The following is a 13,484-nucleotide window of genomic DNA, read 5'->3' as shown; positions in this document are numbered from 1 at the left end:
ATTTGATTTGTTCCAATTTTCGGCTATTAAAAATAGCGCTTCTGTGTGTGTACGTACACGTCTTTGTATGGATACGTACTTCCATTTCTCTTGGGGTAAATACCTGGAAGTGGATGGCTGGTTCATATGGTAAGTGTGTGGTTAAGTTTTTAAAAAATTATTTTCCACAGTGGTTGTACCATTTTACATTCCCACCAGCAATGTATGAGGTTTCCATTTTCTTCACATTTTTGCTAATACTTGCTATAGTAAGTGTTTTTAATTTTAGACAGTTTAATAGGTGTATAGTGGCATCTCTGTGGCTTTTATTTGCATTTCCTTTATAATTAATGATGTCAGATATCTTTTCATATGCTTATTTGTCTTTCGGCTATATTATTATTGAATTTTGAGAGTTCTTTATATATTCTGGAAACAAGTCCTCTATAAATATGTAATTTACTAAGTATTTTCTCCCATTTTGTAGCTCGTATTTTCATTCTCTTAAGAGTGTCTTTTGCAAGATAGAAATTCTTAATTTTGATGGTGTCCAATTTATCCATTTTTTTTTTGTAGGCTATCCTTATGGTGTCATATCTTAAGAAATCTTGCCCAACACAAGGTCTCCTGTGTTTTCTTTGAGACGTTTATAGTTTTAGGTTTTATATTTGGATCTTTGAACCAATTTGAGTTCATTTCTGTATATGGTTTGGATTGATGTTTGCTTTTTTGCATATGGATATCCAGTTGTTCCAGCACCATTTGTTGGAAAGACTATCCTTTCTCCACTCAACTGCCTTGGAACCTGAAAATAAGTTGTTCATATCTCTTTCCTTCTGGACTTTCTATTCTGTTTCTTTGATCTGTTTGTCTAAATTTATACTAATATCACAAAGTCTTGAAAGTGTAGCTTCAGAAGTCTTGTAATCTAGTAGTGTTAGTCCTCCAATTTTGTCTTCTTTTTCAAAGCTGTTTGGCTATTCTAGGAGCTTTACATTTCCATATGAAGTTTAGCATTAGCTTGCCAATTTCTACAGACAAGTCTGGTGGGATTTTTATCTGTAAATCAATTTGGGGAGAATTGACATCTTAACAATATTGAATCTTCTGATCCATGAACACTTTATGTCTCTTCATTTATTTAGGTGTTCTTTAATTTTTCCCAGGAATATTTTATAGTTTTCAGTGTGTAAGCCTTTTACATCTTTTCAGACTTTTCTAAGTGTTTTATACTTTTGATGCTATTATAAGTAATATTTTTTAAAATTTCAATTTCTAATTGTTTATTGCTAGGTATTAGAGATAAATTAATTTTTTGTATATTGATCTTTTTCCTGCAAACTTGATAAACTCATTTATTAGTTCTAGTAACCTTTTTATAGATTCCATCAGGTTTTCTCCATAGATAATCATTTTATCTGCAAATAAAGATAGTTTGGCTTCTTCCTTTCCATTTTGAATACCTTTTATTTCTTTTTCTTGCTGTATTGCACTGACTGGAACCTTCAGTGCACTATCAAATAGAAGTAATGAGAGAAGACTTCCTTTCCTTTGTCCTGATCTTGGAGAGAAAGCATTTGTCTTTCACTATTAAATACGATGTTCGGGTTTTTTCTGTAGAAGTCTCTTATCAAGATGAAGTTTCCTTCCATCCCAGTTTGCCAAGGGCTTCTTTTTTTTTTAATTTGTAATCAGGAATGGATGTTAGATTTGTCAGATACTTTTTCTCCGTCTATTACAATGATTGTATAATTTTTTTAGTTTATTAACTTGGGTAAATTACATTGATTTTCAAATATTAAACCAATCTTGCAATCCTGAGATAAACCCCACTTCATAATGTAGCTAGCATCTTTTCATATATTGTTGGATTTGATATAGTAAAATTTGGTTAGAATTTTGCATCTGTGCTCATGAGAGATATTGGTCTGTTGTTTTCTTTTCTTGTAATGTCTTTGTCTAGTTTTGATAAAGCAAAAGTTGGCCTTAAAAATGAGTTGGGAAGTTTTCCCTTCTCTTCAATTCTCTGGTAGAGTTTGTGTAGAATTGGCATTATTTCTTCCTTAAATGTTTGGTAGAATTCACCAGTGAAGCATGTGGGTTTGAAGCTTTCTATGTGGGAAGGTTGTAAACTACACACTCTATTTCTTTAATAGTGCTATTTAAGTTACATATTTATTTTTGAGTAGTTTATGTCTTTAAGGACTCTGTCCATTTCATTTTGAATTGATTGACATGAATTAGTTTATAATATTCCCTTATTATCCTTTTAATATATGTAGAATTTGTATTGATGTCACCCCTCTCGTTTCTGTTATTGATAATTTGTGTCTTCTCTTGTCTTTTCTTGATCAATATGGCTAGAGGTATATCAATTTTATTTACCTTCTCTAAAAACTGTCTTTTCATTTCACTGACCTCTCTATTTTTCTGTTTTCCATTTTATTTCTGCCTTGATCTTTATTATGCTATTTCTTCTCCTTACTCAGTGATTAATTTTCTTTTTCTAGTTTCTTAAAAGTGGACGCTGGGGAAGCTGAACACTGTGTTAGCAACATCCCACATGTTGACATGTTTTCAATTTCAGTCAGTAAAAAAAATAGTTCTTAATTTCCCTTTTGCTTTATTTTACCCACAGGGTTACTTAGAAATGTATTGTTTAGTTTCCAAATATTTGGAGATTTTTCAAATCTGTTAATTTCTAATTGAATTCCATTGTGGTCACAGAACATCTGTTGAATAACTGAAATCCTTTTAAATGTATTGAGTCTTGTTTTATATCCATGTATTCTGGTAATAGATGAGAATATGGTCTATTTTGGTAAATATTATGTGTCTACTTGAAAAAAACGTGTATTCTGATTTTGGGTGGAGTGATCTATAAATATCAATTAGATCAAGTAGGTTGCTAGTGTTCAAGTCTGCTATATCTTTACTGATTTTTTATATTTTTTTTCTGTCAATTATTGAGACAGGGGTATTGAAATCTCCAACTATAATTGTGTATGTATTTGTTTCTCTTTGCCATTCTCCTTAATATATTTTGAAGTTCTTTTATCAGATGCATAAATATTTAGGTTATGTCTTTTTTATTAGTTGACATTTCTATCATGATGGAATAACCTCCTTTATCCTTGGTAATATTCTTTGCTGAAATTGACTTTGTCTTATAGTAATATAACCACTCAAGGTCTATTTTGATTAGTGTTAGCATAGCATAATTTTTCCATACTTTTCACCTACTTGTATCTTTCTGTTGAAGATCATTCTTGTAGACAGCATGTAGTTTTGGCTTGTGCTTTTTTATCTGGTGTGACAACTCTATCTTTTAATTAGGGTGATTATACCATTTATATTTAATGTAATTATTTATATGATTACATTTAAAGCTACTGTCTAATATTTTCTATGTGTCCCATCTGTTCTTTGTTTCGTTTTTTTTCTTCTTTTTCTTCCTGCTTTTGGATTGACTGAGTACATTTTATTATTTTATTTGTTGACTAGTTACAACTCAGATTTCGTTATTTTAGTAGTTGCTTAATGGTTTGTAGTGTTCATCTTTAACTTATCACAGTCTATCTTCAAATTATATTATATGATTTCGTGATTGGTATAACAACCTTACAATACATAGTATACTTCCATTTTTCCCCTCCTGGCCTTTGTGCTATTGTTTTCATACATTTTACTTTTTTTTTTTTTTAATAAAGATTTTATTTATTTATTTGATAGAGAGAGACAGCCAGAGAGGGAACACAAGCAGGGGAAGTGGGAGAGGGAGAAGCTGGCTTCCCGCTGAGCAGGGAGCCCGACGCGGGGCTTGATCCCAGGTCCCTGGGATCATGACCTGAGCCGAAGGCAGACGCTTAACGACTGAGCCACCCAGGCGCCCCTACTTTTACTTATAAACATCACACCATATTATGTTTTTTGTTTAACCAATAAGTTAACTCTCTTATTGAAGTATAGTTGATGTAATATTAAATTAGTTTCAGATGTACAACATAGTGATTCAACAATTATATACATTTTGAAATGCTCACCACAATAAGTGTATTACAGTATTATTGACTGTATTCCCTACATTATACTTTTCATCCGGTGACTGATTTATTTTATAACTGGAAGTTTGTACCTCTTAATCCTTTTCACCTATTTTGACCATATCCCCACCCTCTCTGCTTTAGCAACCACCAGTTTGTTCTCCATATTTATGAGTGTGTTTCTCTCTTTTTTGTTGTTGTTGTTTGTTCATTTGTCTTCTTTTAAAGATTCTACATATAAGTGAAATCACATTGTATTTGGATATTTAAATAGTAAGAAAAATCTTATATATTTACCTATGTAGTTACCAGTTCTACTGTTCCTCATTCTTTTATGTGGATCCACATTTCCATCTGGTATCATTTTCCTTCCGCTTAAAAATATTTCCTTTAGCATTTCTACGGTGTAAGTCTACTAGTGATGAATTCTTTCAGCTTTTGCATGTCTCAGATAGTCTTTGTTTTGCTTTTGTTTTTGAAAGATCTGAATATAGAATATTAGCTTGATAGTTGTTGGGTCCCCTCTCCTCTTCACTGCTTTAAAGACTGAGTTCCATTATTTCCAACAAGAAATATGTTGTCATTATTATCTTTGTTTCTCTATATGTTGTGTGTGTGTGTTTTTTTCCTTTGGCTGCTTTTAAGATGTTCTCTTTATTGATGGTTTTGAGCAGTTTGATTATGACGTGCCTTCATGTAGTTTTGTCCATGTTTCTTTTTTTTTTTTTTAAGATTTTTTATTTATTTATTTGACAGAGAGAGACACAGCGAGAGAGGGAACACAAGCAGGGGGAGTGGGAAAGGGAGAAGCAGGCTTCCCGCCAAACAGGGAGCCCGATGCGGGGCTCGATCCCAGGACCCTGGGATCATGACCTGAGCCGAAGGCAGACGCTTAACGACTGAGCCACCTAGGCGCCCTCATTGTCCATGTTTCTTGTGCTTAGAGTTTATTGACCTTCTCGGATTTGTGGGTTTATTGGGTTTTCCTGTTTGGAAAATTTTAGGCTATTATTTTTTCAAAATTTCTTATATTTCCTCTCCTTCATTCACTCTAAGTACACATATATTAGGCCACTTGAAGTTGTTGTACAACTCACTGAGTTAAGTAGAGGCATGGGTTTCTTAGTCTGGGTTTTTTTAACATATGAAATACAGTTATAACTTTTTTTAAAAGATTTATTTATTTGAGAGAGAGAGAGCATGAGCGGGTGGGGCAGAGGGAGAGGGAGAGAGGATCTCAAGCAGACTCCACGCTGAGCTAGGAGCCCAGTGTGGGGCTTGATCTCATGACCCTGAGATCATGACCTGAGCTGAAACCAAGAGTCAGATGTTTAAATGATTGCGCCACCCAGGCACCCCAGTTACAGCAACTTTTTAAATGTCCTTGTCTGCTAATTGTAATATCTGTGTAGATTATGGGTCAGTTTTGATTGATTGCTTTCTATCTTCAGTATGGGTCATATTTCAGACTTATTCAGACTCTTCTTAGAAATCTACCCTCTCCCTGTGTGCTCTCAACCCAAAGTGAGACTTTTGGGTTGGAAGGAGATACTTCTGAACTAAACTACAGATCAGTGTCACCCAGTTCTCATCTTTATCTTATTCTAGGCATACCATACCCCCTACCATCCTTACCTTTCTGTTGGACACCTCTGTCCTTGTATTTATTTACAATATTCAAGAGCAGCAATTGGCCAACTGGTCCCTACCCAAACATCCAGGCCATATGCCTCAAGAATTCCTTTTTGCACAGCCCTGTGATGCCCTTGGCATGCCTACTCAAGTAACTCCTTTAGCACTAATTTAATTCTCTGTTTTTCCATTTATAGGATTTTACCTAGCCATATGGCCTGCTGTCTCTGCCAATTCAAAAATAATATTGAGGTTGTCTGCAAGACAGTCAAGCTGCATTGCGACAGTGAATGTCTGACAAATGCCACACATTGTGGTGAGTCTGAATTGCCCCATGATAAATTTTTTAATTTTTATTTTATTTATGTTTTTTAATTTTTAATCAACAGTGATAAATTTTTTTTTATTTTTATTTTTTTAAGATTTTATTTTATTTATTTGACAGAGAGAGAGAGAGACAGCTAGAGAGGGAACACAAGCAGGCGGAGTGGGAGAGGGAGAAGCAGGCTCCTGGCAGAGCAGGGAGCCTGATGCGGGGCTCAATCCCAGGACCCTGGGATCATGACCTGAGCCGAAGGCAGACGCTTAACGACTGAGCCACCCAGGTGCCCCGCAATGATAAAATTTTTAACTAATGATGTCATTGCATTATTTTTATTCATTCAGAGTCAAATCCCTAAGTCTCTCTTTTTTAAAAAAAGATTTATTTATTTATTTGAGAGAGAGAGAGCACGTGAGTCAAGGGAGGGGCAGAGGGAGAGAATCTCAAGCAGACTCCCCGCTGAGTGTGGAGCCCAACGCGGGGCTCGATCCCATGACCTTGAGATCATGACCTGAGCCAAAACCAAGAGTTGTATGCTTGAGCCACCCAAACACTCCTCAAATCTCTAAATTTCTAAGAACTATTCCTTTGTTAAAAGTCAGATTCTCAGTCATGTTATTAAATTAATTACCCCCAAATGAAAACTTGTTCATATAGTGCATCACAGTTTGTAAACTGATTTTTTAAAATATTTTATTTATTTATTCAATTGACAGAGAGAGAGAGAGACAGCGTGAGGGGGAACACAAGTAGGGGGAGTGGGAGAGGGAGAAGCAGGCTTCCGGCTGAGCAGGGAGCCTGATGCGGGGCTCGATCCCAGGACCCCAGGATCATGACCTGAGCCGAAGGCAGTCGCTTAACCAACTGAGCCACCCAGACGCCCCTGTAAACTGATTTTATATGCATTAGATCTCAGGTGCCCTTTGTCTTATAGGACAGGTAAAGGTACATTTTTGTTTATTTTGTTTATTTTTACAAGTAATATAAGAGTAAAAGTAATGCTGATTTATAAAAAAGTTTTATTCAGAGGCTGAGACTTTCTGTTCCCTAACCAGAAGCTGCTACCTTCTAATGGATAGAGAGGGCTCTTCTATTCTTGGATTGTCCAACTCTGAACTTGTTCTGAATCTTAAGCTTTTCTGTCCAAAAACACTCAGGTGCTTTTAAGTATTTTTCTGTATACTATGTTTTATTGGCACTAACTTGATGACTTCCAAAATGTGCTTTTGCACTTGGATAGATGGAATACGGGTCCTTATCAATGATCTAGGGTACATCAGAAATAATACTTTGCTACTTCTGTAAGTACAGTGTTGCTTATTTTTCAAAACAATTTTTTACCAATTATATTACTCCCTTCTCCCTTAGAGGTGGACAGAATAGGCATGTTGAATCTCCTTTTACAGGTGAGGAAAACTGTGATCAGAGGTGTTAAGTGCTGTAGCCTAGCACTCAAGTGTCTCATTTTGCACTCTCTGCAAGCCTGTTGCTCCTCCTTTCTCGTGACCTCCTCTGACCCTCACCACCACCACTAAAGATACTTCCAATTCTTCTGGAAAAGAAACCCAGCAGCACAATGCTGTGCAGTCTACACAAGCTGTACACTTGACCTTCAGGTAGTTGGAAGCTCTGGACAGTTCCCTAAATAAAGCTGGAAATACTAGAAATGAAAGTGAAGTAGGCATCTGGCAAAAGATTCTTTATCCCTTGTGCATTTTAAAACCTCAAGTATCATTCCATTGATTTATTGAACGTTCCACATTGACATATCTCTCACACCTGGGACATCTCTTAACTAGACCCCAGATCCCTGCCCAAATTTAAGCAAAGAGCCAGGGTGGACATAGTGGGTTTTTTTCTGTTTAGAGCTTATGTTATGTGAGCTGCAATATATGGGAGCAGGGACCAAGCAAAGGAATTGGTGGGTGGGTAGAGAGGGCATGTCCAGATGAGGACCTGCTAACAGTGGGTGTTGTCATGGGCATCTGTGATGGCAGCAAGAACACAAGCATGCTGAAGAGTGGAAGGAGGAAGCATCTGAAGCAGGACAGGGTGGGGTATACGAATGCCAGGAGTCACATTAGATCTGCACACAGTTTAGCTGAGTGTCTTCCAGCCTTGACTCTTTTTGAGTACTGCACAATCGAGCCTTGGGGAACCCATGGAATAATCCCAAATACAGTTATTCACACTATGGAAGGTTCTGAGTAAATAGCTGCTTTTTCAAAAAATACCCTTTTCTCCTATTGTTGTTCAAGTTTGAGTTTGTCTCCTCTCTAAATGGTACCCAAATATTTGTTGATTCTTAATTTATTTGGGATGTATGACTGTGGACTGACAAAAAGCTGTACTATCAGTCTTTCATTATCGAAACTAGTCTCTTTTTTGTTGACAGATGAAGTATCATGCATGAAGGTTTTGAAATCCCGGAAGAAGAGCACCAGTACTGAGCTGATAATTGAGCCAGAGAAGCCATCCTCAGACAAAAATCGCTTCAGTTTAGCCTTTATGAATGAGCAGCTAGACTTTAATGATGAAAGTGATGTTATTAGTGCGCTGAATTACATATTGCCTTATTTCTCAGAGGGAAATCTAGAAGATGTAGAATCAACGTTATTACCTTCATTAAACTTGTTTTCAAATGTGCAAGATGGAGACAAGCCCATGGGTCCCTTGACAAACAACACAGGGAACCCTTTTCTTAAACCTGGACCCAACAATTCAACTTACAAAAATAAACTGAGGAAACTCCATTTTCTAGAAAATTTGTTAGATGCAGAAATTCAAGAAAAAATTGATGAGGTGGAAAAGAAAGAAAAAACTGCCATGCTTATACATTCCGGCCTTTTCAGTCCCAAATTCAGACGCCAAATCTTTCCAAAGAAATTGGAAACTGCCCAAGCACGGGAAAAGAGCCTCACCAAGGCTGAGAGTGTAGGGAAAAAGTTTCTGAGAGTAAAGAAGGTTATCAAGGGCCCAAAGGGCCTACGGAAAAGGTACCTCAAAAAAATGCGCCATCAGAGAAACCGGGGGAAACAGAATGCCCAGCCATTTGTGGAGAATATGGCCAAAGAAAGAAGGCTCAGTAGACCGTCCCCAAGGGAGCTGGAGCAGCTTCACATGGCGCAGAGGCCCAGTACGGAGCCTTCATTCATAAAAGAGACAATTCTTTCCTGAGAGGGTACACCTTGGGCAGGCCTTCTGCCTCCACTGCTCCAAAACATAGAGCATATGTTATGTGAGCTGCAATATATGGGAGCAGGGACCAAGCAAAGGAATTGGTGGGTGGGTAGAGAGGGCATGTCCAGATGAGGACCTGCTAAGTGGGTGTTGTCATGGGCATCTGTGATGGCAGCAAGAACACAAGCATACTGAAGAGTGGAAGGAGGAAGCATCTGAAGCAGGACAGGGTGGGGTATACGAATGCCAGGAGTCACATTAGATCTGCACACAGTTTAGCTGAGTGTCTTCCAGCCTTGACTTTTTTTGAGTACTGCACAATCGAGCCTTGGGGAACCCATGGAATAATCCCAAATACAGTTATTCACACTATGGAAGGTTCTGAGTAAATAGCTGCTTTTTCTAAAAATACCCTTTTCTCCTTTTGGTGTTGCCAATCATAGATTCAAGTTTGAGTTTGTCTCCTCTCTAAATGGTACTCAAATATTTGTTGATTCTTAATTTATTTGGGATGTATGACTGTGGACTGACAGAAAGCTGTACTATCAGTCTTTCATTATCGAAACTAGTCTCTTTTTTGTTGACAGATGAAGTATCTACAAATAATGCAGAAGAATCACTCATGAACGTATTGAAATCCCGGAAGAAGAGCACCAGTACTGAGCTGATAATTGAGCCAGAGAAGCCATCCTCAGACAAAAATCGCTTCAGTTTAGCCTTTATGAATGAGCAGCTAGACTTTAATGATGAAAGTGATGTTATTAGTGTGCTGAATTACATATTGCCTTATTTCTCAGAGGGAAATCTAGAAGATGTAGAATCAACATTATCACCATTTATTAAACTTCTGTTTTCAAATGTGCAAGACGGAGACAAGCCCATGGGTCCCTTGACAAACAACACAGGGAACCCTTTTCTTAAACCTGGACCCATAAACGATTCAACTTACAAAAATAAACTGAGGAAACTCCATTTTCTAGAAAATTTGTTAGATGCAGAAATTCAAGAAAAAATTGATGAGGTGGAAAAGAAAGAAAAAACTGCCATGCTTATACATTCCGGCCTTTTCGGTCCCAAATTCAGACGCCAAATCTTTCCAAAGAAATTGGAAACTGCCCAAGCACAGGAAAAGAGCCTCACCAAGGCTGAGAGTGTAGGGAAAAAGTTTCTGAGAGTAAAGAAGGTTATCAAGGGCCCAAAGGGCCTACGGAAAAGGTACCTCAAAAAAATGCGCCATCAGAGAAACCGGGGGAAACAGAATGCCCAGCCATTTGTGGAGAATATGGCCAAAGAAAGTAGACCGTCCCCAAGGGAGCTGGAGCAGCTTCACATGGCGCAGAGGCCCAGTACGGAGCCATCCTTCACAAAGGAGCACAAGGCAGCAGTCTCTTCTTTCCTGAGACAGTACATCTTGGGCAGGCCTTCTGCCTCCACTGCTCCAAAATCCCTACTTGAGGTGAAAAACAAACCAAAAGACTTAACCGACACCATTTTTGTTTTAGAGGATGCAAATGCTAGAGTTAGGAATATGAAGGCTTCTAAACCAGTCTCACATTCCAGAAAAAAGTACCTCTTTCATAAAACTCGCTCGCGTGTGGTCCACAGAGCACCCAAGGCCAAGCTGAGTCGAAAATTCAGAAAGGAAAGTCCTATCAGTAATAGGCTGATGCTTGCAAAGAGGCCTCCGTTCTCCGCCATCAGGAGCCTCATAAATTCCCCTTCACGGGAGGCTTTTTCATCTTCAGGAGAACTGAGTTCTCAGGAAAATCCTTTTCCAGAATTATTTACTCTTTCAGAACGTTTTAAAGAAAACACTACTGGAGAAAACACTACTGCACAGAATGGTTTTGAGAAACCTATTTCTACAAGAAACATGACTGTGCCAGAACAAACCCTCCCTGCATTCAGGAACCATAAGATTAGTTCCAATGACTATTCTGCGGTCACCACAGACAACTTTATGCCAACTGTTAAACAAACCAATGAACCAGGAAGGATAAACCACAGCGTGGGCACTGAATTGCCCCCGAAGCCCACAGGCTTCACTGTGTCGAAGCTCTCAGCCCCAGGTGACCTATTTGAAATCCAGCTAAACCAGCAGCTACGGTCCCTCATCCCGAACAACGACGTGAGAAGGCTCATTTCTCACGTTATCCGGACTTTGAAAATGGACTGCTCTGAGACCCACGTGCAACTGGCCTGTGCCAAGCTCATCTCCAGAACAGGCCTCCTGATGAAGCTTCTCAGTGAGCAGCAAGAAGTAAAGGTGTCCAAGGCAGAGTGGGATACGGACCAATGGAAGACTGAGAACTACATCAATGAGAGCACAGAAGTCCAGAGTGAACAGAAAGGGCAGGAGTCCAGCGAGGTGAGGAAAACTCCTAAAACATGGGATCTGGACTTTGAGTCAGTTTAGGACGTGCCATGAAAGCACCCAAGCACATAGGCCAGGGGGCTCCTAGTCTGGGTCTTGTCTTGGCCAGGTAACGTTGGCTAAGACAGTGATCTGCCACTTTGCTCATTTAGAGAACAGTGCCACTATCCCCAGGGTAGATGAGAAGAGGACCTAACATACAAGATAAATAAAATTTTGAAGAAAATGCTAATGATAAGATTACATAACACATTAGATTTGGTGTGTTCCTTAAGAACCTGTAAGCCACTCATCTGAAAGAATGGGGTCTATTTTAGAGTAGCTGAAGAATAGTTAGCTTTCATCTTGTCTCTTTGTTTTCTAAAAAAAATTGTTCTTTATTTTTTTAGCTCACAAAAGAAGTTCCAGGTTATGGCTATAACAACAAACTCATCTTGGCAATATCTGTGACTGTAGTAGTGATGGTTTTGATTATAGTTTTCTGTCTCATTGAGGTAAGGACAACTGTTAATTTAGATTTCCAGAGTATCTTCTATCTTTATAATAGATTCAGAACCCACAAACTGAAAATCAAAGCCACTTTCCCACCTACTACTACTTGATGTTCCTCTTCAGTCTGGAGGACTGAGATATGCTTTGTTCTCTTTTTGCAAAGTATATTCCAGGGAATTTTAAAGGAACCCCACTGACAGGAGATCTGTGGATTGTAACCAAGGCAACAAGCCATTAGACTGTTCTGAGACATTCAGTTTAAGAAGGCCAGAGTTGACATGATAGTAACATTTCTTCAACTCAAAATTATGTTGATTAGATGTACTCACCGGTGACTCTCAGACAACCACTGATTTCTTTCCTTGGCTGAAATGATGAGAGAGAGAGTCTCCACCCTCCCGGAGCTATCAGTCATCCTAGAAGAAAGGACATGGCTTACAGATAAAAATGTCATCTTGTTGATTAATTAGATTTACTTAGCAGCTTTCTCCTCCACTGCGAAAGGTGTTATGTGACTAGGTTCAGTTAAAACACTGCAGCTAAAATCCTGCATCAGACTCCTCCAAAGCATGTCATATTTATAGTCGCCTGTTCCTGGAGCTCGTCTGTTTACCTTTTCTTCAATCCTATAATGACTTCTTACTTTTCCCAACAGGCAGGTGCTAACATTTTTAAAAGAATGATTTAACAAGTTGACAGTCTTGACTCTATCCTACCAAACCAACCTAATTTACCTTATCTACCTTTTCTACTGCTGTGGCAGGCCTCCATTCTAACCAAAGCAGCCCCTCACCACACCCTAGTCACCCCATGCCCATTCCTGTTTCTGTCGGTGACTTTGCCCATCTGAAATTCCCTTAATTTGCTCTGCCTGTGGAAGTACCAGGAATCTCTCAAAAGCCAACTGAAGTTCATCTTTCTCCATAAAGCCTTCCCTGAATACTCCAGCGCTCGTGGTCCTAGTCCTTCTGTGAGATTTGTCACCATTTCTTAGGGTCTACAGTGATTCATTCCCCTCCCCTGATAACAAAAATAAGGTAAACAATTTTTTAAAAGGCAGTTCCCCAAGAGAGAAACACCAAGGTCAACACATGGAGCAGAGCAGAGATATGTAAGGATCAAGTGGCTTCCTGGTTTATCAGACTTGAGTAAAACCTGACTGGATATATTAACTGCTAAAGAGAAACATGTCTGTCTTCAGGAAGGTTGGTCAGTAGTAAAAACATAGAAATGGTGAAGAAGAGCCCAACATGGGCAGTGCCCGTCCTAGGCTTGCCCAAGAGTAGGGACGGCACCTCAGGCAGCAGATGAAAGTCAGGCCCACTAGTGAGGCTGTGCCTGTGGGGGAGATGGATGGATCTGGCTACTTCAGTCCTTTCTGGGAAACACTGGATTCAGCTGGTTACTTTCCTTCTAATTTCCCTTCTCACCAAATAGCCTTCTGATTGTGCTTCAGCGTGCC

The 13,484-nt window shown here is 38.7% G+C and overlaps 1 protein-coding gene across 1 annotated transcript in view; it reads left to right on the top strand.

The window, feature by feature from the left end:
- LOC118542730 (leucine-rich repeat-containing protein 37A2-like) overlaps nucleotides 1–13,484 on the top strand; it is a 39,563-nt gene that overhangs the window by 21,882 nt on the left and 4,197 nt on the right. Inside the window, exons 8-10 of the mRNA XM_078066382.1 lie at nucleotides 5,852–5,970; nucleotides 9,744–11,524; nucleotides 11,920–12,024. Coding sequence (XP_077922508.1) covers nucleotides 5,852–5,970; nucleotides 9,744–11,524; nucleotides 11,920–12,024 — 2,005 coding nt within the window. The remainder of the gene's footprint in view (nucleotides 1–5,851; nucleotides 5,971–9,743; nucleotides 11,525–11,919; nucleotides 12,025–13,484) is intronic.

The sequence above is a fragment of the Halichoerus grypus genome, chromosome 2 (genome assembly GCF_964656455.1).
Source record: "Halichoerus grypus chromosome 2, mHalGry1.hap1.1, whole genome shotgun sequence".
NCBI lineage: Eukaryota > Metazoa > Chordata > Mammalia > Carnivora > Phocidae > Halichoerus > Halichoerus grypus.
Note: the sequence above shows the minus strand (reverse complement) of the source record. Positions and strands in the feature narration are given on the sequence as shown.